The sequence below is a fragment of the Chelmon rostratus genome, chromosome 10 (genome assembly GCF_017976325.1).
Source record: "Chelmon rostratus isolate fCheRos1 chromosome 10, fCheRos1.pri, whole genome shotgun sequence".
Taxonomy (NCBI): Eukaryota; Metazoa; Chordata; class Actinopteri; order Chaetodontiformes; family Chaetodontidae; genus Chelmon; species Chelmon rostratus.
This window is the reverse complement of record NC_055667.1, coordinates 24,374,280-24,400,349: the sequence shown is the minus strand read 5'-3', so window position 1 is coordinate 24,400,349 and position 26,070 is coordinate 24,374,280. Positions and strand designations below refer to the sequence as shown.

The 26,070-nt window shown below is 41.8% G+C and overlaps 1 protein-coding gene across 2 annotated transcripts; it reads right to left on the bottom strand.

Annotated features, from left to right (window-relative positions):
• Positions 1 to 220: 220 nt before the first annotated feature.
• On the bottom strand, positions 221 to 11,713 carry klhl21 (kelch-like family member 21). Of its 2 annotated transcripts, none has more exons than XM_041946262.1 (5): positions 11,579 to 11,713; positions 4,750 to 5,832; positions 3,489 to 3,894; positions 2,010 to 2,082; positions 221 to 1,403 (listed from the first exon to the last, which is right to left on the bottom strand). In XM_041946262.1, exons 2-5 carry the CDS (start codon positions 5,774 to 5,776, stop codon positions 1,062 to 1,064), a joined length of 1,848 nt encoding a protein of 615 aa, XP_041802196.1. In that variant the 5' UTR covers positions 5,777 to 5,832; positions 11,579 to 11,713; the 3' UTR covers positions 221 to 1,061. The 2 variants fall into 2 exon arrangements, with proteins under 2 accessions (XP_041802196.1, XP_041802197.1); XM_041946263.1 differs by lacking the exon at positions 11,579 to 11,713 and adding an exon at positions 6,487 to 6,567.
• Positions 11,714 to 26,070: the final 14,357 nt, after the last annotated feature.

Sequence of the window (26,070 nt, the reverse complement as noted above, 5' to 3'; positions counted from 1 at the left end):
TAGTTGTCTAGAGACGCCGGATGTTGATAACATGCCACCACGGGCTCAGAGGGGAATAGCACCAGCATATCATAACTAAATATTGGAATATGAACGAGTTTCGCCGCAGATTATGCGTTATATAGAGGCTACGCATGGATGCCCCGAGTCCTCGCATTATACGGATATACGCGCCGCTCCTCTGGGGCTAATTTCTTCAAAACGACTCCAAATGCCACCAAAGTTGTCTGGGTGAGTAAATGGTCGCATTCAATGCTAGAAATAAGATAAAAAAACGAAAGTTATCCTTTAAGACATAAAGATGACATTTATGTTTTATCAACAATGTTGTCAAACAGGATATTTCAGTTTAATGAGAAAGGTCAGATCATCTTGTCAGATGGTTGCTTTTCCAATGTTAGATCAGGGGGCGCCGCGTCAGACAATTTTGGTAATTTTCCAAAACGGACAATCTGACATTCAAGCTGTGATTGTTCAGATGTGCAGAGGTGAGACAGGAGAGTTTAAACTTCTCTCTCTAGCTCTCTTTTTTCATTCTTCACGCAGTTATTTCTGTCACGGTGCAACACTGCGAACGCCATCACGCCTCACATTAAAATGATATCGCTAGCCCCCATTCTGAAGGCTGGCGTGTCGCCGTTCAGAAAAACTAAAAACACTTTGGACTTCCATCACTATCACACTGTATGACCCAGTTCTGATCGAGCATAGCCCGACCCTGGGGACTACCTGTTTGTTAACTACCCCACCTTTGATAAAGAGCATAAAAGGCGGCCGCTTCCCTGAACTTCTTTATGAGGTCTATCTGGTACCGTTTCCCACACAGTGAGACCAGATGGGGCTGAGAAACACCAGACCTGTCTGTAATTCATCCGGTCAACAGACTTGAGTAATTATCAGTGTGACAGCTTGGCAGTCCAGTGGATTAGAAGGAGCTCAGACTACTTTGTACATGCTCAGTCTTCTCTGCCGCCTTTAACAACTTCAGCATTGCGATGAGGTAAACTACTCATGGCACAACGAGGGGGAACAGACTGAAAACAGAGCGTCTGGGTCCAAACTCAGTGCGCTGGGTTCACATCCTGGTTCTGGTTTTGGTTTTGGTTGAGATTATTGTTGAGGTTGTGGAGCGCTTGGTGACGCTGGTGCCGGTGCAGGTGAATGGCGTTTGACTCGGGTATGTCGATAGCTTCAAACGCACTGGACACCAGGGGCATGAACTGGCGGAATATGCTGACGCTGCCGTGCCAGAAGGTCGGCTGAGGTAGTCGTCCAGCTAGACTCCACGTGCGGGTGGTGGGGTCGTAGGCCTCCACCACGTCTGACAGCTCAAACGTGTTGTCGTAACCACCAGACACGTATAGTTTACCGCCCAGGACCGCCACGCTGCCTCCAACGTGGACCTGGTGAGCAATGAAATTAAGAAAAGTCACTTCATGTTGCAATACAGATCTAAAAAAATGACAAACGGCTGTACAAAATAAGTATATAATGTTTAAAATAAAAGTAAATACATAATGAAAGGTAATCTAAATGAAGTGCGATCTCATATGCAGGAGGAAAACTGGTCACTTCTGTTTGATGATTAAACATGCTCCCCTTTTTAGACTGATTGGAGGTTACAGGAAAATAAAGCTTTATATTTCTTTATACGCTCCATTTAAAATGACTCTACTAATGGCATTTATTTAATTATGTGTATTTTTATTTATTTGATAACTGCCTTTTGTCTTTTTTATAGCTAATAGGTTCATGTCATATCATTAGAGGCACTAATCAATCACACTTGAATGTAATCAAACTGGTGTCATTTATCCATCATCTTTCCTGTATTCAGAGAAAAAAAAAATCAACTAGCGATGAATTGCAGTTTTAAAAACAGCAGTTTTTACTATCAGCTTTGGATTCACGGCACCTCTGTTTACGTTCCTGTCGGTCACAACTATTACAGATCACGAGTGATTGCTAATAAAGCACGCCAGCAGACAAGAGCCGGATGAAATACAAACCTGGGTCATCGGACTAATCTTGTCCCACTCGTTCTTTTGAGGGTTATAAACATCGACCTCAGCTGAGTCATCCCTGCAAATGGAAACACACACAGTCAAACTGCAGCCAGAACACTCACTGCTTCAGATGTGTTCACGCTAACTTTACTGACTATTGCAGCACAGATGTATTATGAGCAAATGCTTCTTGGCCTTCTGAATAATCATACCCTAAATATACAAGCATTCCAGATATAGACGACTAATTCATGTAGAAAGAGTCTGTCCTATCAAGAACAATCTGTCCACAAATGGAGAGACCCAAGAACCAGAAGTGTAATGCTTTAAAAAACATGAATATAAGTGTATTGAACTTCTTAACCCCTCTGACCTTTACACTGAGCACTGTCACTCCTGCAACGTGATTATGATATTCTGTACACTGATTTTATATTTTACAGAAGCGCTGTAAAATCTGAAAGGAAGTCTTGTTTTGTCATTTCTCACAGCAGGAAACAGAGTAGACAATAAGTGGCGCAGTGGCGCACTCGTGTGGCCGAGCAACAGAATGACAGTTTAGATGAATTTATCGTGAAGTGTTTAGCAGATGTGGTACTCAGATCCTTTACTTAAACAAAGCACCAATGCAACAACATACAAATACTCCATTGCAAGCTCAATTTTGCTTTGAAAATCCTCCTTAAGTTACTTAAAGTATTTAAAGTTCTGATACTTAAATTTGGATTCATTTTTCAAATATGTTTTTGGTGGAACTGCCCAAACCAACACTGCATTTTTGTAAGAGGTCACACAGCAAAAACAACTACTAGAACACCTTGTTTACTCTTTAGCAATGTGCAATATTTTATACACTTCTCATATTCATTTATGTATTAAAATCTTCATCTGAAAATGAACTAGTAACTAAAACTATCAAATACATGCATCTCACAGTAAAAAAGTACAATAAACAGCTGACCCTGCAACAAAACCTCTACACCCCACTTCAACCAGACAAACCCTGGTCTTCCATCCCCTCTGCTCAGATTCTGTCTTTAAATCTGCATACTTGGTCTTCTTCCTTTCATAAGCTTCCTCCACTGAATTTTCCCAAGGGACTGTTAACTCAATAAAATACACAGTCTTTTTACTCATGGACCATAAGACAATGTCCGGCCTCAGATTACTATAAACTATTTCCTGGGGCACAACTAGCTTTCCTCCCAAGTCGACCTGCATTTGCCAATCATCAGCCCCTACCAGGCAGCCACCTACCTGCCTTCTCCCTGACTTAGCAGCTCTATTTTCCTCCCCCTCTCGAACAAACTGCACACCTAACCTCTCCTTTCTAGAACTTACAGAATTCACCTGCTTCCTTCTCTCTTCAATGTACCGAAATCTGTACTTTGGTACACTGCTGGAGAAGCTGATTCTTCTCCTAACTACGCTCCAGATAATGTTACATGAAAGAATAAACGTTTAGTCAGATGTGTAACTCACCTGACAAAGTAAATGAGGCTTTTGAGGGTCACAGTTTTCGGTGTGAAGGACCACGGGGGCAGCTGTCCACAGCTGACCATGGCCCAGCGGTTGGTGTCTGCATCGTAGCTCTGGATGGCCATGGTGTCCTCCCCAGTCAGAGAGCCTATAGCATACAGGCGTCCACTGCACGTGGTGGTGGAGCAGTTGTCCATGGGGTGCAGCATGGGCGGCAAGGCCTCCCAGCAGTCCAGAGCGTGATCGTAGCGCTCGGTGCTGTCCGACGCCACCACGTACAGCTGACCTTTCAGCACGCAGGAGCTGTGGTACTCGCGGGCCTTCAGCATGGGCGACACCTCGGTCCACTCGTTGACACTGGAATTGTAGCGCCACACGCCGTCATAGAGGCGAGAGCCATCAGAGCCACCTGGAGGACGCAGACATGTTGTCTCGACTGTTAATATCTATCAAGGATTGTTATTTGTTTATTCGCTTAGCATCATGGTGCAAAATAAGATATAACACGAAGCAAAACAGCTGTTTTAGTTAGGTCCATCGCACGTAGAACTGCATTATCAAGAACATTTCAAACAAAGTCTGATCATCTTCCTCCAAACTGAACTGAACATGTGGCATCATCTGACTTTTAATATGATTTCTAGGCATCGCCTCACACTGACAACAAACATAAATGGTATCTCAGATGCTATTTGAGAGAAACTGTATCCAAGGGTATCAAATGCAAATCTGCCTGTCAGCATTATGCAATCATATGCTGCTGTTATTTCTGTCATCGCAGGTGTGAGCTAACACTGCTAAATATACAGCCCAACACCAACGTCTTACAGGAGACACAAGCTCTGAGATGATGCTTGCCAGGATAGGCCTGGTCACCAGTAATCAACATGATGATGGTGATGCCACGACTATCCTGGCAGCACACCGTGTCCTGCCTCACTTTCCCGTGTTCACACACGGAGCCAACGAGCCTGCAGTTTATTTATAAGCACGGCCTGACGGCCATTTCATAAGATGACTGAGCGGGAATGGAAATCTACTGACTGGAGCTTCACGCGCTGCACGCCGTCAAATAATAAAAAAATCAGTTTTTTCAAATAAAACTGAACTCGACTTCAAGAAAAACAAGAACTTCCAAAAACAATAATAAAATTTCAGTTTTGAGATCTGAGTATTTTAAATATTTGCCAACCACTGGCCTCTTGTACAAAACATTTGTTGAAAAGGTGAACATAAAGTTGTGTGAACATCTGTAATAACTTACCTGAGACATACATATCATTCCCGAGGGCAGCTATGCTGTAGCCTCCTCCGAGGTGGTCAGGGAACTCAGCCAGATAGCGCCACTGTCCAGTCTGGGGGTTGTAACAGTCCACTGTGACCAGCTCATCACAGTCCTGGTCGCAGCCTCCAACCACCACCAGGATTTCTGCCAATCCCGTGGATGGCCGTGGCCGCATGCGGTGGCAGGGCCTGTCATGGCGGTCGTACTCACAGGACTGGAAGCTGCGAGCTTCGTTCACCATGCGGAGGCAGGTGGGCGAAAGGTAGACGAGCGGGTCGCTCTCCACGTGGGCCAACAGAAAGAACCTCCTGACGAAGGGGAGCCGGACCTGCTGGAGGAGCTCGGGCCAGTAGTGCAGTCTCCGCTGGAGATCCGCCTTCACCCAGCGCACGGCAATTTGGTAAACCGTCTCCTCCTTGTCCACGCAAAGCTCGTCGTCCGACACAAACTCAAGGAGGCGTTTCCATGGCAATCGCTCAAAGTCCGTCCCTTTAGCCAGCTCCATTATGTTTTTTAGGACGTAGCGACGAGCACTGGTCGCTAGTTCTCTGCAAGCATAGGCCTCCGCGAAGTCCTGGATCTCTAAGCAGTTGGACACATCCAGCCGCTGCTCCAGAAAAGCACAGCAGGCCTCTTTGACGGACGGGAACTGAAACAGATCAGCCGTCTTCAGAAGGACGTCCACGTTATCCTGAGTGACGGTGACGCGGCCCGTGTAGCAGAAGTCCACCAGCAGACCTAAAAGCTCAGCTGACACCTCGTGTAGAACCACCCGGTCCATAACGCTCTCCCTCAAAGTTCCCGCGAACATAGCCCGGAAGTAGGTACTGGCAGCGGCCAACACTGTGCGGTGGCAGTGAAACTCGCGGCCCTCAGCGCACAAAGTCACATCGAAAAACTTCCGTTCGGCACGGAGCTCATGGATTCCCCGCAGCAGGTTGAAGGCGTGGGCCGTGTCGAAAAAAGGCAGCGTGGATGGTTGTGTCTGCAAGGCTGGCTTTTCCATCTCTCCTCTCTGGATGTCTCGGCTTCCTGTGGTTGTGCTCAGAACGCTGTTTTCATCTGAAAGAGACATACACCAGAAACATACATCAAATGTGGTATGTAGCCTTTACATGTTACATACCACGTTGGGCTGCAACTAGTAACTTTTAGCCTTTCATTAATGGAGTAACTGAGTAATAATTGGGTTGTTTGGTCCATAAAAATGTCAAAAAATAGCTAAAAGCCAAAGTAGACATCTTCACATTGCTTGTTTTGACCGAGCAACAGTCTAACACTCAAAGATAATCCACCACCAATCACTAAAGACCAAGAAAACCAGCAAATCCACACAATTACTGTTAAAATGACTGAAATATTAAAGAATTAATAAGGTAGATGCTGAATAATTTTCTTAACTGTTGACAAATCAATTAATGGACTAATCGTGTATACTATTGTCAAACATGAATCGATACACAGTCGTCTGTGATGGTGAAAGAATTGAGAAATGGCTAGCGTCACAGTTCAGCTCCTAACAAACATCAAAAGCAAAAGAGACGTATGAATTTATATTTTTTACAACCTCAGCGACAAACAAAACCAAACGAATCTGCATCAGTTAATTTCACAATTTTAGGAACTAAACAACGAAACATGTGAGCCATGTAACCGGCCGCTGATTCAAATAAATCAATACATTTTTAAATAAATCCAAGCTGTCCTTTCCCCTACCTGATGAGCCCTTCCAGGTACGCTTCACAAACAAAAGCACGGCGTTCAACAGCCTAGAACATACGACAGCGAAGCTCAGCACAGCTCTGCTGAATGTGACCAGCTCCTTACTCGTGTTTAAGAAAGAGAGCTCGCTTGTGCTCCGGGGCTATAAATACACCAGCAGTGTCCATTTCCAGGCAGGGGGGGATTTGAGCAGAACACCTAACATGCCGTGGGCTGCCGCTGCGGGGAGAGTGTAAACCCCCCCGATGGTATGTCTCTGTGGTCAGTCGGCGTATGTAAGTGGTCTCTGAGAGAGGAGCCAGCTGAGCCCGGGCCTCCTCACCACCATCAGCACAGTAACAGACCAAAACACAGAGCTTCCTGTCATAATATTCAGCAATCGGCCCACCACAGTCCTGCCCGGATCACAGCAGACAAACAGGACAAGTGGCACCTCGACTGTCAAAAACAAACTCCTAATCAACGTGTTAAAATTAACGATATATTTACATGTACAGCTGCCTACGAGTTTCGCTCCACTGGAACAGCACACGCAGAATAAATCCAATTTCTTCCATGCAGACTGAAATATCTCAACAACTATTGGATAAATTACCGAGCCACAGATCAGCTGCTTTACTTATATCATTGCAAACTGGATTATCTTCAGGTTTTGTACTGTTGAAGACGTAGCTGTGAAAACTATGATGGGCATTTCATAATATTTGTGGAATTTTAGAGACTAAAACAATCAATTAATCGAGGATAAATCATCAATTATACAAATAATTGCAGCCCTGAACTGAATATCCTTAAGTTTTGGACTGCTAGTCAGACAAAAAAGGATTTGAGTACGCCTTGAAATTGTGATGGCATTTTCCCGATTATAAAAACAGTTGGTAGGTGCAGCCCTGGCCATAAATGCTGAAATCAATGACATGTTTACATTTACAGACGACCACAAGATTTAATGCATAAGGAGAGCACATATGGAGTAACTCAACTTCCTTCCATATTTTTGTCTTAGGACCCTAAATGTCAGAGAAAATGGGTTTTCATTCCTATTCACATTCATTAAGTGAATCACCACACAAATTAGTTAATTATTGATCCTTGACTGCTTCTGAAATGTATATGGTATTATAATAGTAGTACAATACAGTACATTATAGTTGTATAGTTAATATAGTTGATTCTGAAACTTTGTTGGGGGTTACATTTAAGTTATTCACTCGAATTAAATCACCAGGACAAAAAGACGAAGCAGGAAAAATCACTTGAATGCACTTAAAAATACAAGTTGCTATTGACCCCGCACTGAAGGCCTATCTAGGATTCTTGTCAATGTTTAGAGATGATGATTACTTCTCAAAATACACAGGTATTGTCTTACAGGGATTTGTATAAAGGTTGTAATAAAGCTCCTGGCCCTCTGGCCAAAGGACTTAGCTCACATTCCACACAAGGGTTCAACAATGCAGCGGTGCACACGGAGCTCTGCGAGGGATCAAACTGCTCTCCTGAAGGGCAGACAGGCCTGCGCTGGGAAAACACATCTTCCCAATGTCGGTGTAAGTGTCTTTACATTAGAGGGGATAATGGTATTTCCTTACATAGATGTGACCGGCTTTCCTTTCACTCAGTCGTGTGAGTTCTTGCTCCCGCTGCCCTCTGTTATAAAATCTGAAAAATGTTCTTTCACAAAACTATTACATCTGTTCTTCAGCTGCTACTTCTTCTACTACACATTATGACAAAAAGCACAGCGATGATTTCTTGAAATCTTGATATCTTGAAAACACTCCAACAGTCAGAAGTATTAACTTACAATCAGTGTGTTAGCCAACCAGCTGTGAGAACAGCTGAGAAATCGATCTCATAGGTCGATAGAGAGAGAGGAGGTGAGAGGGATGGAAACAGCGAGAGTGGAAACAATGTCACTGCTATGAGTGAGGAGTACAGAGAGACCAGTGTAACAGCCTGTGACCCACTCAGCCAGGCTGTACGAGTGAAAGGGACCCTGTGCCCCCTTTCATCATGTACCATAACAGTATTAGCCTGTCTGGCCCTGGAGATGAACTCGTGACCTGCAGCTCTATTCAAGACAAAAACACTCAGAGAGGTACAACGCTGTCAGTCAGAGGATTTTTGTAACGTCCTGGCTAAAACTCTGCAGGTTTGGTGGTGTATGCTATGTTCTGTTCCTTAAAATGGCTAGTATGAAGACCTATTCCTGTATTTGGGAACCATGTTACTCGTGTATCTGTACACTAACAATCCGAACTACTGGAAATAGAAACTCTGCAATTACTTTGACTGTAAGGCACCAACTAAATTAAACTACTGTATCAGAGTTAAGACATCCAAGACTAAGAGTCTATAGACATACTGGCTCAGACTGTACTTGGACACAGGAGTGATATCAGCTAAATGCTAACATCAGCAGGCTACCATGCCCTCAATGACAATGTTAGCATGCAGGTTAAAATGTTTGCAATTGTTACTTAGTTTTGCATGTTAGCATGGTAACGTTTGTCAATTAGCAGCACAACATATAGCTGAGGGTAATGGGAATGTCATTAGTTTTGCAGGTATTTGATCATGAACCAAAATATTGAACAAACTATAATTTAACCTGATGACGTCACTACATGAAAACCAAATTTTATGGCAATCTATGCAATAGTTGAGATATTTTCACACACACAAAAAAAAACGAACATCAACCTCCAGTCAAGGGATCATAAAAGTAGGATTCATCATTCATGGCCATGAACGTCTGTACAAAATATCACAGCAATCCAATCTGGACCAACGTGTTGTGAAGACCAGCTTACAGGCAAAGACTGACATCCCCTGAATACTCAGACAAGAAATTCAAAGCAGAGGATTTAAAGGAAACAAAACAACACAAAAAAAAATCAAAGCACCATTGTAGAAGACATCTTACAATATTCAAATCTAGAAAAAAAAGGTTTGGTTTATTCAGTGCATGGCATGACTCTGTACCACAGCCTCACAAAACTATGTGGCTTCTAAGAGTCCAAGTATAGCTGATCTGTGCATGTGAACAGGTTAATCAAAAACAGTTTGCATGTGGGTGCTTACAGTGTGTTGTCTGCAGCGTCGCCCCTTGCTGGTGCAATCTTGCAATTACTACCAAAGGAAATTTACATCCAGGCTTCAACACTGTTTTGCATTTCAGCCACATCAGTATCAGTCATCATAACAGTGAAATAGCTCTGCTGTCTGCAGAGTGAGCTTCAAACTTTGCTATTCAAATTTCGAGCTGCAACTACTTTGCATATCAGAGTGATGAATATATGACAGGGAATATGAAAAGCAGCATATAACCTGGAAGGACTTTCTGTCTGCACCAATACAGACGTCAAATCATCAACACGCTGACCCATTTTGCAACACAGCAGCACTTAAGATTCATGTGGTCTAGAACAGGACCTGTCGGCTAACAACCAAACCGAGACAGCTGCTCTCTGTACTGTCACTCCCGGCTGCTGGGGCCAAGGCAACCATCAGAGCGCAGTGACATAAACCCCTGGTCCTCCACAGCTGAGCCCGGCCTTGCCATAAAAAGGCAACCACAACGCACTCATCTCTTTCCCCACGGAGGAGGGCCGGCACGAGGCTACAAGCAGCGACACTCAGATAAGGAGACCGTGTGAGAATGGACGATACCACAGTGTCTCATCTGAATAGTGCACTCATGGTAATCGTGTAATGGTTTCAATCGCTCTCCTTCAAAATCAACATCCCACGTTCAAGCAGAGGTCTCAGCAAACATCCGCCCAGCCAGAGGTGGAGTATAACTAAGTACATGTCCTCAAGTATTGTACTTCAATACAATTCTTCGGTACTTATGTTTACTCGAGCATTTAAATTAGCTTTTACTTGAAACTACTCCTACACCTGAGAGGGGTTTTTTTTATTTTTTACTAATACACTATGATTAGTTTTTACAGATTAAACTGTCCAACACTTAAGTAAAGTTAAAATGTAGCTCCACCTTGACACAATTAAAATTATGCTTACATGATAATTTAATAGTTATATTTCATATCTTAGAATCTGAATTTTCCAATAATATCTTGTACATTGTAATTATAACAGTCTGAGTGGTGCACTTTGCACAATGAGCACTTACTTTAAGTACAATTAGCTGCTACTAGTTATGCACTATCTCATAAGTAGAATTTGGTATGCAGGACTTGTGATGGGGTATTTTCATACAGCTGTATTCCTCATTTTACTGAAGTAAAAGATGTCTACTTAATCCACTAATGTGCAGTCCTGAAGTTTACATGACCAGTCAGTGAACCTCTACCATGCACAGTGAACGTGACGTGAAAGTGAGCGAAGTGACTGAGCTTACAGTGTGGATGCTGGCTTGTAATTAAAGCAGCAAATTATTACTAGGTCTTGTATTAGGAATGCAGAGGGCTTGTTTCATGGCATGCGCCCCAGGTATAATTTCAAATACCAAGGAATGTGCTCCTTCATCTGCTCCTGCATTCCTCTAATTCTTCTGCTCCTGCAACAAGAGCTAATCAGGACTTATAATGCACATTTGCATCATTGAGGCCATGCAGAGCACAGTGAGGCCTCAGTGCGAAATTGCCTGAGAGAAAATGTAATTTCCAAAGCCATGTTTGGCCCATGATAATATTCAAATGTAGTAGCTCAGATGTAATGCCAGGCCCAAAGCCTCACATTCAGATGAAGTGTCACTGTAAGCTAACGCATGCTTAATATGCTAATGACACAACAACACGGCGAGGTGCAAACTGTTCAGCAACTTGTCTAGCTAGCTTAATCAACTTTCCACATAACGTACACACTCAATTTCAAAATGCCCATTTCAGTGCTATGAGGTCCATTTCATCAATGTTTATGACGGCGTACAGTCTAGGAACCAAACAGGTTTATTTAACACACCCGAAGAACATAATCTTATGTTTACACGACGCTCGTAACGTTATTTTCCTATCAGACATAACGCGTATTACGTTACTGCTTCTGTCAATCTGTCCTCCGCTTAGCTAAAATAACGGACTTCGAAAACAGGCCAACTAAGCTTAAATCAACTTACCAGTACTTGTTTTCACCGGATGTTAACGATTTTAGAGAGTATGGCGCGCTAAAACCGCAGAAATCGTGCTGAAATTAAAGTTTGATGCCACGGATCTCTTCGGCCTCCCCTGCGCCATGATACCCTGTACCGTAATCAATGGTGCCTTCCAGTGCTGTCGGAAATATCATACTCAACACGCAGCCAGTTCCACACCCGACAATCCTCGGTCAGTTGTGAGTGACAATGCTGGATCGAACAGCAGCAATACCACAGTATATAAAATAATCTGTCCGAATAAAAGCCTTGTATTCAAAATGTTATTTAAGTAAAATTACAAAAGTATTAGCATATACTAAACATACACAACATTTGCAATACTCAAAGTATCAATATTTTACTTCACTAGATTTCTCTGACAGCTTTGGTTACTAATTACTTTTAAGATTTCAATTTATTCGTACCAGTATGTCCAGGTAAAATTATTAAATCTAGTGATTCTATAAATTGTTCATTTTTTCAGAGCAAAAAGCGCTTAAACTTAAACTTTTCAGTTTTCAAGCAGAAGCTTAGAAGTAGTTTTGAACGCAACATTTAAAACTCAAACAATGAGCAGATCTCTCCATACGGAAAGTGCTTTTAGTTGCTTACAATATGTAGCACTTTTAATTTCTTGGATCTCCAAATACAGTTTCATTTACACCATTTACTTCCATTTAATTAGATAACATTGAGAAGGTTTTTTGAGCAATGGCTGAATTCACCTTCAAGTCTTCCAATCAGACGCTTTCCAGCAGCTGCTGCCACTGCCCCCATGTAAACCAAGCACAATATCCAGTTTGTGGACTGGTACTCCACTGATTTCAAGGTCAAGAGAAGCCTCAAATTTTTGGGCATACCCACTGGGCTAAAGCATTGCTTTGTTAAATAATTTCTTAGTGTATTTTGAGTGTGTGTGTGTGTGTGTGTGTGTGTGTGTGTGTGTGTGTGTGTGTGTGTGTGGTGTTTTAACATGTTAGTTGAGATCCAAAGTAAAAAAATAACACAAACAAACTACCTGATAGAGGCAGCGGTAGATGAGTAACTGCTGTGATCTGTGTGGTAAAATTACTGTTTTTGTCAAAGGAGTCTGGTGGCTTTGAAGAGAGCAATAAAACTGTGTCAGTTCCTCGCTGGCTCCCTGATGGTAATGGTAAAGCTGTGAAAATATTCTAAATATATTGGTATTGTTTTTCTTGGATGGACCTTTTTTCGGTGGCTAATATCCATTTTGCTGCTGCCCCAGTCCACAGCATTACATTACTGCTTCCTACACCAGTACTCGTGCTGCTTCCTTCAACTGGGGATGTGCCAACTGCCATCTAGTGTAGGTAAGTATGGTTAAGTGCCTCATGCAACCACACTTCAAAAAGTCTGAACTATCCCTTCAATTATCTGTAATTAAAGAACTGTTTCCAATTTGATGGAGACCTCTGGTGATAGTGTTGAAGAATAAGATAAAAGGGTCAAAACCAGGTCAAGAAAGATGGAAGACTTTTTGACATGTCAGGGTGGGAGGAAAAGGTGTGAAAAAAAAATAGCAATGGCTGAATCCAGCTCTATTGTGTGTTTTCAGGAAATTTTACATCAGTAAGGTTTGAGAAACAGCTGCGAAGACAAGCGAGAATGTTATTTATGAACACTCAACTCATGCCTACTCTGCTAAAGCTCTACTGTTTTTATTAAGGGGCCATCCCCTTTATAAAAACAAGCAACCTGGATCAGTAAGACTGACTGAGAGATGCATCTGAAGCATTCCTTATTTATATCTTCTTAGACTCTTATAAATATCTACTTGAGCAATGCTGTGTTTGCAAACAACACTTTACGATCAATGACACAAGCTCTCATTTCAAAACTCTGAGCTTGAAATTATGAAATCCCACCAGTCCTCCTCTGTGCCCTGGAGTGTTGGCCATTGTCTCTCATCTTCTAATTAAAACTAAAACCAGGCATCATTAACATTTTCCTTCTCCCACTGCTCACATTTAGAAAACAACTATTTGCTTGAAGGAGTATTCACAACCTAATCTTTGTGCAAATAAACCTTGTACATGAAGCGTATTGTGCTGTACTGTAATAAGAATTAAACTATATATTTAACAAGTTATCTCAGCCTAAACCAACAAAACTGTCACATGTTTAACTGGCCTTTAAATTCAGATTATTCCTGTATGAATGAATTAAGTCATCCATCAGCCACGTTGCAACCTGCAGAACAGTAGCACGGGATATCCTCTGAGGCTATCACAATGTTTAATTCAATAAACTGCTTAAAATTCAGTCCATGGGGCATTGATGTACATCTATCTACCTTTGCCCCTCATCCCACAGAGGGGGATAATGAGGAGGCAAGAAAGAGATGTTGACCTGGAATGTAAAATAAGGAGTGAAATACCCTTTGCGGTGCAATTAAGAGTGACCTGCTGATGAACTTTCTCTGGCCTCGTTGTGTCCCTCAGGCAGTGTAGATGTGGGAACTGCTGACGGACATCTTTCATACAGGGTCGCACTGACATTGCACAAATGCGGCCGAATTAGGTACTCGCAGAGGGCAACTGATACTGACATTTTACATCACTTCACTGAGATTTAGTAATTAAAATTTGGCTATGACACTTGGCTTTCTTCCCCAGAGAGAACAGGGATGTATTTGAGACTTTAGCCCAAACATACACTTGCAAGACATATAGTTTTAAGACTGTCATTTTTGGAAATACACGTATTTTCTTTCTTGCCAAGAGCTATATTAGAAGATCAATACCACTCTGACACCAGGTGACTAAGCGACAGCTAGCAGATGTTAGCTTATCTTAGCGTAAAGACTGGAAAGAAAGCTAAAAACCTAGCCTGGCTCTGTCCGATGGTAACAAAATCCACCCACCAGCACCTTTAATTCTCAATAACACTTTAGATATTATTTGTTTATACAGTACAAATACAAAAAACAAGTTCAAAAACCACACATCGTGGTTTTACAATGAGGTTTTGTGCCAGATAAGTCTATTTCATAAGATATTGAACAGTTCTTAAATCCAAACTTGCATCAACTATTTTTTTAAGGCTAATTGAGGGCAGTGGAGCCAAGCTATAAACAAAATACTGACATATTATCATCACCTTTTAAGATGATTTGGTGAACTTATTAGCAAACAATTGCTTATTCACACATTCAGCAGACATGGAACAACATTTCCATTAATTTAAAGTCACGTTTCTGACCACCTGGCGAATGCAGGTCCAATATTCAATCACCTTTTAGCTCTGTTTTTGGTCACCACACAACTCCAGGGGCAAATATTTGGGGTTTTTTTTGTTTGTTTTTTCTTTTTTGCTAAATGCTCAACTATGTTCACAAGCTGGTTGCTGACTTTGACTGTCTGCTGTTTAATGCTGAGAAGGTAGTGTGAGGAGTTTTAGAGCCTTTTTCTGCTGAAAACAGCTGCCTGCTTCCTGAGTCTGCAGGTCACAAAATCAAAATAATGTGCTAAAACAGGCTAAAACCTGAGGGAAACTAGTGTATTATAGCTTTTTTTTTTCTGAAAACAGCTGCCTGATGAGAGCTGTGTCAACAGTAAAGTTACAGAAAAACCAAACCAATGAGCTAAAAGATGCTATAACGCTTCACACTGCTGAGTCAGGTGATAATTATCTGAGGGTTTGCAATTTCACACAGTCATTACACGGTTTATTATTATAAAAATATTGATTATAGCAGCTTTAGGATTAGCAGAAATGATGAATTTACCAGCAGTGGATCAAACATGATCTCCAATTTATATGTGATCCTGCAGTCTGAACAGAGCCTGTCTCCTCATTTGGTGAGGTGGTCCCACCCTATTGGCCACAAACATTATAAAAGCCCCGGAAAAAATAATCTACAGTCAGATGAAAGATTTTACCACCCCTCCTTTGCGTTGCCACACTGCTCCAAGAATAAACATGTCTGAAAGACAAATGAATGTTTACATCGGCTCAGTCACTAGATGGAGACATTTTATAGTTTTTATGCTACAGCTGCTGACCTATAGCTTTCAGGACAAAACTCACACCACCCTCATTAATTTGTAATGGAGAAAAGAAGAAGGTCTCGGCACTACAACGCTTCTGGGTATCCCTGAATAAATCATACTGGCTGTAAACAAAACCATGCTTCTGTGAAATGATAAATATAGAGGGTTTTATTTTCATAGTGGTGAGACCTACATGAGGTCAGCTATGACTACAGAGTCTGCATGTGAAGGATTTTAATTTAAAGTTTCCGTTCTGTACTTCATCATCGCGTTGCACCAGCTTCTCGTAAATCCATTATTTAACACTGTTTGAAGTCCTTGCTAAGTTATAAATAACTATCAGCTAGTTTCACCATGAAAACCTCAGAAGGCCAGAAAAGACTTTTATTAATGTGAGCTGTAACATAACCTCCAACTGTTTTAGCAAACTGACGGGTGTTGGTAAATGTAGATGTGACTTTATTCATATGGAAATAAGCATGTTTCAGAGCTGTGTTCATGCAGTTTAAAGTGGCTAGCGCCTGATTATGCTAACATCGACTACTGTAACTCGGTTATATGACATGATATTTTGTGACTTGAGGTACATTGTGTTACTGCTATGAAAAATAATTAAGTTTACATCATTATTTCATGGGTCAGATGTGTCAGCCATGTTTCGTGTTACCTCTTTCACTCCTCTGTCCGGATCGTAACGTTAGCATGCTAACGTCAGTTCCGTTAGCTAACGTCTCTCAACAACATGGCAGTCAGCAGGTGTAAGTACTCAGTTACAACAATTGTCCATGCAAGTACTTGATACTTTGTACTTTAGCAACGTAGCAAACACTTGAGGTATAGCTAGTTTGATCCTGTGAGCAGCTGATGCAATTCACACAACACATCTTTTTTTCTAAAGTGCTTAATTTATGAATTATTGTGTTAGAATATGTGGAGTGACATAAATGATGTGATGCACTCTCACGCAAACAGTATTTCTCTGAAAAGCAAGGCCTGATTGTATTAAACATATCAGTTAATCAAACTGTTTGATGTATCTCATGGTCAGAAGCATATTTATATTTGTTTTGACAAATATTCCTTTTATTTATAAGACTGGAATATATTCTTATGCATAGTTATAATTTTGAAACAGACATTGTTGAATTTTCATATTAGCAAAAATGGACTGATGTAAATAATTCTGCAGTCACCTCCATGCACTGTATGAAGTTGATTTTAAAGAGCATAATTCATCAATCAATCAATCAACTCATTAGCATATTATCTCTTGCTAAGGGTGTAGAATCAGATAAACAATCAGCTGATAAAACTCTCTCATGGCGCAGCAGTAAATCAACCGAACAGCACTTACATCTACAACACTGATACATTATGAACATTTGCTGTTCTGCTGTATATTTAAGGGCACAGTGTAAATTATTGATATGACAGACTGCAGCATTGAATGTCAATACATCCTCCCTGGAGACAGAAAGAGAGAGAAAGCCCTGATAAAGAAGTTTGATCAATAGAGGCAGAGGAGTGAACCCGAATAACGCACAGAAAGCAAGAGGAGGTAGACAAAAGATAAACCGGCAGAGCTGCTGATGAAGAGAGAAAGTCACAGAAGTTTGAATCTGTCCGCAAACAAAGCTGCATACACACCGTTACGTAACACACGTTAAGAGCTACCTTCTTATGTTGTGCTGCATCAAAGGTCAAGACGTGCTTTGGTTAATCGAATTCCAAATTTATTGTTGCACGGTGGTGCCTCTTCACGGGGTGACGGCTTTGAAGGGCTCGATAATAAGGCACCCTGGGTTGGTGAATAAGTAGGAGTTTGATTTGTGGATCCGGGTGCCGGGGAGAAGCAAAACATTTGGTCTAAAATATTGAACAAGCTCATCTTTATTGTACTTAGCTGTGTCACACTGAGAGGCGGGATGCTGCTCCGGCTTAGTCAGCAAAGCCTTCTCTGGGTAAGTAAAAGGGTTAAAAACAGTTTTATATTAATTATTTCTTACAGTCATTATTATTCACACATTCAAATTTGTATTATTATTTCTACTTGCAGGGATATTTATGATTGTCTACAGCGCTTGCAAAATACACCTGAGGGTAGAAACTGAGCATTTGCATTCAGCAAGCGGCAGTAGTTTAAGGCGTGGGACCCCACCATCCATTCATTCATCTATCCAGGATAATTAGGTTGATTCACGTGCAGCAGGAATCTTATAACAGCAACTACATTTCTTTCCTTGTGATATCACTTCTTTGTTTAAATGATGCTTCATGGCTCCCAGTTGCAACTTCTGGCACGTATAACTCAATTCACCGTGTTTTTCACACATTTCTCCAACACCTCAGAGTTTGTGTTTTACGATTGAGTGTCCTGCAGCTGTCGTAATGTTTATCATGCAGCGATGGAGACATGGCGGAGCAGTGTAACGGCCTCCCCTGTGCCCAAAGGTGATCCACATGAGCCACATTTTATTTGCTGTTCCATGTTGCAAGAGCTCTGCAACGCTGTTCAAATGCCGTCAACCGTGTCATAAAGAGCATCTTTCAATCGGGCATCGTTGTGTGTGTGCATTAGAATCCCAGCACAGACTGAAAATCCCTTGTTAAACATTTGGTTGTCACTATTATTTCCATGAGTCATGTGAAATACACGGCTGATGCCAAATTACACATTGAGGCCACGGCCGCGTTCTTAAAGCTCTTGTTTCATCCAGCCAGCGTTGACGTCTCCTGGTGAGATTACAGCAAAATTGGAAAAGTACAGCATCTCCATTCATGCTCAGTCATCTGGGAGTCTTGATCATTATTGGATGCCGTCTTTCTCGCCGCTGAGCATTCCTGCCCAGCGAATTGCAGGAGAGAACAAAATTGCGCCGCATAACCGTAAAGCCTGTCAGCTGTCAGTGAGGAGACTGAAACGCAGATGACTAAAACGTGCTCCTTCTCGTACTTAATGTTCGAGGAACTCATAAACAGGCACATTTTCTGCACCCGGTCATCATCTGCTGTGGTTGTGCTGTGCTTGCAGTTGCATATTATAGTTTATCTTAAATGTAAGTTGTTCTGTTGCTGATGCATTCTCAGGGGGGAAAACACTTTAGAGTTGGTTTACTGTGATTAATAATTTCTTTTCCGCTTGCCTGGTGCTCACTGCCTACATGATAATCTGCAGTCTAATCCAATCATATGTTACTGATGAGTGGGGCACAACTTGTGAAAATTACCTCTGTCGGCGCATCTGCATTTGCTGAGTGCACACCAGGAGAAATATAGTTGGAACGTGGAAGATCTTATTCTGCATTCGCAGTAAAACTGCCTGACCTCCCTTCTCGGCCTTTCAAATCGAATGTGGCCATGATAGTTTACGCTGCCATTACAGACGCCATCAAAGTGCCTAAATGGGAGATTAGAAGTCATTTATCCTCCTGAGAAATATATTGTTTGGAGATTCCTCGACAGCGTTTTTCTAAGACATCAGCAGAATGTTTCCGTGGTTTCATCTATCATTATACCAGCCTCCTCTTTCACGCGAGGAATAAACTGCTACTTCTCCCCCCGCACTCGACCGCAGAGGACTCCTCACACATCCATCTGCTGGTTTGCTTTGCCCCCGAACACGACAATAAATCACGCTGTCACACAATCTATGCATGAGTGCTAGTTGGCCCAGGGTTACGAGGCGCAGAGTGACACAGTCAAACAAAACAGCGGAGGATGTTAACTACGCTCTTATGTGCAAAAACGGATTTTCATTACCGCTGCGACCATGCAAGACTTTCAAGTAGGAGACTGTTGGAGGATGCATTAGTCATCTCCTGTTACATAAGTCTTTTGTACACTCAGAGTCCACTTCAATCAGTCCGTCAGCTGCCCTACAAGATGTCAGGCTCTTTTAGATGGCCAAGACAAAAAAAAAAAAAAAGATCTCTAATGAATCCCAGCCACTTATTCTAACTGCGCTCATTAGTTGCAGTTAATCTGGTCTCTGAGGACTAATATGATTCATCTAGTTAATGTGAACAACCTTGCCCCCGTGTTGAACAGTAAGTGTTATAACTGGAACAGACACTCCAGGACTGTGACAGCAGCTGAAAGGAATAATTGGATAATGCTATATTTGGCTTTATGTCGGTGCATTCCGATCCTCAGCCTTGTTTAATCCCGAGTACAACACTGATCCCTCACCAGCGCCCTCCCAAATAATCTTCAGATGCAAGATGCCAACTAAACGAACGCCTCATATAACCAAGACGCCGGTTTCCCTTCATTTCTCAGACTGCTACCTCCCTCCCTGTGTGTTCGGAGGAAGTGACACCAACATAACAGCGTCCCTGCTGACTGCAAAACTGTTCATTTTGGTACCGTCTGTGGAAAATAATAAGACATTAAACCCTGGGAGGGCTGGAGGGCCTTATGTTCCTTGCAGCCTGTCTTCGAAGAGCAGCTTTGCCTCCTTCTCACCAAAGGCGCTTACATTTGGGGGCTCCTGCCTCCTGCCACATCTCTGAAGCAGCTGTGTTATTATGGATGAAGATTACTGAGCGTTGGTGGGCAGAAGACGACCTCAACTGATTATTAGGGAAACAAAGAGCACCGCCTGCTACGGTTTCCTGCTGGATTGCTGCTTGAATGCGATAATCCTGTGCTCTTAAAAATGGTTAAATAAGGGGCCCCAGGTTTCCCAAATCAAAGAACCTTTTACTGGAAAAAGGTTTAATATTAGATTTTTAAAAGGAAATACAGCCTTTGTGGGGACATGCTGGTAACAGAAAAGGGAGAGCACTGTGCCAAAGGAGTCTGTGGTAACCTTTAAAGAGTCCAAGTGAAACCAGAACCTGTGGGTTTTACTGCAGAAGAAAACCTCTTTCAAAATCACATTGGCGTTCATAATAATCTGCATTTAACATTGTTTTTATTTTGGCTGCCTTTAATGAACACCATTTCTTACTTTCTTGCGTGTCGGGAGCTGGTTTACACACATCTTAACTTGAAACACATTGAGTTTTTACATGTACAGTTACTTTATTATTTAGTCTCTATTGATCCTGATCTCTTGGGCCTCATTTTATTATTGCTCATTGCAACACAAGTTATTTGTCGCTTTTCCAGAGAAAATCAATTTCTTTGCCATGAGGTAGCCCTGAATTTCACCCCGCCCCCCGGCATATAAATAGAACGTGGCGGACAATAAGGAGTATGAAAGCTTGTCAGCATACAAATGAGAGAAGCAGGTGTAGAAATACTACAGTGGTGGAACTAGAGCAGGACACAAAGCCTGGTGCGCTTTCTGCTCTTTTTGCAGGATTTGGCAATTACCACTGACAATTTGATGTAATTTATACATTTTTAAGAATCTACATGTCACATTTCACATGCATGAACAAACAGGAGTGACTTTGATACACAGTTAGAACGCTTTGGCTGACTTTGGAACAACCTAACACCCCTGCAGAACCAGCCAGGGTGTCCAACTCAGCTTTGTGGAGGACCAGGACCAGAGACGCTGTTTCTGGATCTGGTTTATGTACAGTTTCCTCTTTGCATGGCAGAGTTTAAACTTGCTTGTGTGGCTGCAGCGATGAACTGTGTTCACAGACGATGGGTTTTGGAAGAGTTCCTGAGCCCATACCTGAGTCCACTACACAATCAGGTCTGTTTTCCCTGCAGTGTCTGAAATATCTTCTAATGACATTTTGTACTGTAGATAATGAAATCCCCAAAATCTTCGCAGTTTTCATTGAGAAACATTATTCTTAAATTGTTGCACTATTAGGCAGCACAGTGTGTCACAGAGCAGTGACCCCCTCCCCATCTTTACTTAAGACACACTCAGTCTCTATGGAGGCTCTTTTTATACACAATCATGTGACTCACCTGTTGCCAGTTAACCTGATTAACTGTGCGATGTTCCACCAGCTGTTTTCTTTCAGCATTTCACATCTTCTCCAGTCTTTTGTTGCCATTGTCTTTACTTTTTTAAAACACGTTGTTGCCATCAAATTCTAAATGAGGATATAATTTTAAAAATTTTTCAATGACATACAAGGTTTCAGTGTTTTGCAAATCATCCCCTTCTGTTTCATGTTTTACACAGCGCCCCAGCTGTTTTGGAGACGGGGTTTTAAGTGCTGTATGATGCCGACTGCTTTTAAAGTTTGCTGAATGAGAGATTGCAGTGAGTTACAGAAGCTGGAGGAACAGAGGCTGGATTAGATGAGACACCAGGACTCTGACTCGGGCTGGTTGCAGCCTTTTTTATATAGACGTTTCTGAAGCATGAGAAGTTCAACACACTATAAAATGATAGCCAATTCATTGATACTCTAACTTGCCATCAACTGAAAATGTAAAGATGCGTGTAGTAAATGTACGAGTGTATGCCATCTTGGTTTTTATCAAAGATTTGGACATTTAAGTCCTCCTCGAATGTACAGTAATAAGAGGCAGATCCTGGCACGTCCATTGTTCCAGCTGAAGTCGATAAAAAGTTTCCTAAGCCGATGAAACAAATGATTTGGAGGTGGTAAAGTGAAATTATGGAGCAAATGGAGAAATTTTCACAGTATATTCATTTTAAAACAGTAATTACACCACTTAAGGATATATGGTGTAGGTAACAAGGATATATAAGCTGGCCAAGCTTAATGCTGTATGGGTTATTCCTCATTTTACTAACATGTATTACAGTAAAACAGACAAACAAAGACTTACCTATAAAGCCATGATGACTTTTCTTTATATCAAAGATTCTGTCCTTGTTTCTTCTAGCTGTGACTCTTCTTTTAATAAACTAATTGAAAAAGGTATCATTTGAAAGTGTTTGTGATGGCAGAGCAGAATCAGAATAAAAACCTTTTTCCACATCTTTAAGACTGACATCTAAGATATCCAACGCAATTAGGCGAACTGCTGAACCCGTTTGCTCCTCGTGCGATTATTTTCTGCCTCGTACACTTTGAAATTGAAATAGAAAATGTTCTCAACTGCTGAGACAACAGTCAAGGCTGTGTTTATCTGCACAGAAACAAATCTCACGCTACTCCTCCATAGCCAAACATCCTATCATTCTGCCCGAATGATTTCATGCCTGGGGAAGCTGAGGTTAGGCGGAATATATCAGGTAGGAAGGGATGGTAACAACTCCGGGGTGGGAGCACCTTCTAACCACAGACACACTGATCTGCTTTGCCCACATTTAGCACAGGTATATTATATTTTTATTGCTCTGAGGGCTGCTGGATCTCAAATTGTTCTTATGGTACTTTAGTATATGCTTGAATGGATCTAGCTATTTGATTCACCCATTTACTTGATTTGTGGCATTTGCTGTTCATACCATTAAACAAGGGATTTTGTGAGATGCCTGAAGAACGTGATGTTTCATATTTCTGACCCACTGCTAATCATTTTTTTTTTCCTTTTGCCCATGAAACCCCTTAACTCTAATTCCTTTAGTCTGCATGCATCCCTGGGTTCAGTTGCTGTGGTGACTAGATCACATTTCCTCCAGTGGAATGAAAACAAGCTCATTTCCTCCGTCATCTCTGTGCTCCGTGTTTCTGCACCTGCTCGATACAAGACTATAAATGTGTTAAATTACAAGCACACCTATCAGACCATAAATAAGCAGCCCCGGGAAGCACGTCCTTGGGGTGGGCTTTAGTGGCTCATGAAGAAGAAGAAAAGCCCCCGTATCAACAGTCACAGTATTCAGGGCTTTAATAGGAGGATTTGGGAGATAATCAGTGCAGTTATTTTGTTCTTAAGGTAAACTGGAGCATTAATGCTGAAACCAGGCTAATACCTATAGCATTCAGTAAAACATGACAGTATATACTGAAATACAGGATGATAATATAATGTCGAGTTCAGGGAAGAGTTGCCGAGTCTTGAAGCCAAATGTTTGGTGAAAGCACCAAGCACTTTTTGGATTGGACTGTAATTCTGATGTGGCTTTGAGCTGAATGCATGCTAGCATGCTCACAATGAGAATGCTAACATGCTGCATGTCTTGCAGGAATAATAATAACAAGTAGCGTGCTAGCAGGCTAACGTTTACCAGCATTAAACACAAAGTGTTGGTGGAAAGTCGGCTGATCAGCAAATTCAACAGGATGCATCATGTGGCAACCACGAACGTCTGGGAAAAAAATGTGTGCGAGTCAACAGATGTTGAGATATTTCGCTGAATAAGTGAACATTCTGACCTGCTGATGGAGGAAAACTGGCAACTAAAACAAACATTTCACTACAAACCACTAGAGCACCAGATGAAGGGTCTGGGGATTAGCAAAGTCAGTGGTCTTCAATCTCTGTGCACCGTGAATGTCTGCAAATTTGCATGGCAAACCTTCTAATGGCTGTTCAGATATTTCAGTCTGGATCAAAGTGGTCAACCAACCACCCGAAAGACAGACCGACACCGCCAACCCTACAGCCGCGATACGGCAAAATAAGACAACTGCGATCTTCCACTTATGCACTCCACAGACTCAGCCCGGCAGCGTCCCCGTCTGATCCAGCTCACCAGCTGATGGTTAACATCTAAACAGACACAGGAATGATTCAGGATTCACTCGTTCCTCTCACGCTGAGTACTTTTTGGCTGACTGTGGCTTGTAAACACTCTGCAGGAGCCAGAACAGCACAGAGCAGAAACAGCACCAGCATGTCCCAAACCTCACGCTGGACGCGTAAACCAAATAAGCCCATAGCTCCATCTGAGCCCTCTGTCAACTGTGCAAATTCAGGAACAGGTTAGCAGACAGTGTTAATGTGCTGATGTTAAGCAGGTCTAATGTTTTACCACTGTAGGTTCACAGTATTAGTGGAGAGCGTTTGCATGCTAATATTCACTAATTGGCACTAAAGTACAGAAGAGGTTGGTAGGAATGTCACTGGTTTTGCAGGTTTTTGGCCACAAACCAAAGTATTGGCCAGCTTGAACTTCTGATCTGAAGATGGTGTAATGATGATGGACTGTTATTATAATTCATCCTGAGGGGAACATTTTTTCATGAAAATCAATCCAATAGTTGTTTCACTTAAACCCACAAATGTCAGCCTTGTGGTGCTATTGGAAAAGTCAGGGGGGACATCAGGATGCGTTCATCGATCGTCTTCCGTACCAGACCATCTAGTGAGGTATTTCACTGGGTAAGTGAACAGCTTGATCATCTGCTGGTCTAGAAAAAAAAAGGGGGTTTTGGGATCACCAAAGATGAGGACTCATTCTTGAGGAACTTTGGACATCTGAATTTAATGGCAATTCATCCAATAGTTGTCCAGACATTTCACTGAAAACCTACTAGAAGTAAAATAAGGGGATCACTGAAGTCAGACCACTTCATCCTGTGGGGACCAGTTGCATAGAGATATTCCAGTTTGGACCAAAACGGTGGACCAACATTGAAACCCTACTAGAGTTGCTAAAAAGCACTAATTTCACGTTGAAACTTCTCTCCAAACTACTGCAGAGCGTAACCTAAATTCACAGGCAAACGTCTGCACTGTGAGTCCAGTTTTATTGGCTAGATTTTATCCTGCAGGGAGGGAGCTCTGGAAATGTGATTTAGTACATTTCATATGAAAAGATATGTCAAATGTTTTTACATAACACAACAAACAACATTAAGCAGACATTAACAAGCATTCAGATGCTCCTTACACACCTCGCTGTCTTTTAGCTTCCAACTTTCACAGCAGACTCTTCCCTCTGCAGCGTCTCTCCAAAACCCAGAGAACAGATCAAAGACATCATTGATCCTCACCGCCTTCATTTGCTCCCACATCTGAAGAGTAGCACTCTGCAACAATAATCTGCACGCTGGAGAAAGTGCTGCTGTCGTTACTGTAATCAGCCTGCCAGAGTATGTTTGTTTTGCTTTTAATGATAAAAAATGATGCAGACTTTGGGAGTTTGGCGCAGAGGTCGCATCACCGGCAGGCAGAGCACCAGAGACATTTTCCACACTTCATGGCTGTTTGATGAGCAAGATAATGCTACTGCATAAATACAGTGTCAGTATTTTATTCTACTGCAAACAGATCAATAAAGGAATAGTTCGACTTTTTTATCAATAATAATTTATGATCTTATTTTTCTGATCTGTTTCTTCAGTGTCAAGCAAGCAGCAACTTCCAGGGCTGAAAAAATGACAAAAACTGCAGTTCCTGCAGTGGCCACTTGAGGCTCTAAAAGCCCCCATAGACCCCCCATATTAAAAACCCAACTTTACAGCAGAAATAAACATGTTAACAGCCCGGTACAAAAAATGTGTTTTGCTCTCTGTAGCTAATTTCCTCATAACTGTACAGAAGGATTTTTTTTATATAACTCAATAGTTTAAGTTATATTAAAGTTACACATAATTATTCATTAAATAGTTTTTTTTTTTTACATTTCTGTTTGTTAATGGGTTAAACACTCCACACAGTGTGCTAATAAGTGGCTTTAAA

Bases quoted from the DNA above. Each gene is read 5' to 3' on its own strand.
- klhl21 (XM_041946262.1), bottom strand. From the start codon at position 5,776: ATGGAAAAGCCAGCCTTGCAGACACAACCATCCACGCTGCCTTTTTTC. The intron at 2,083-3,488 runs GTGAGTTACACA...TTCCATTTGCAG, and splicing joins AGCCTCATTTACTTTGTCAG to GGATGACTCAGCTGAGGTCG. The intron at 1,404-2,009 runs GTTTGTATTTCA...ATTGCTCACCAG, and splicing joins AGATTAGTCCGATGACCCAG to GTCCACGTTGGAGGCAGCGT.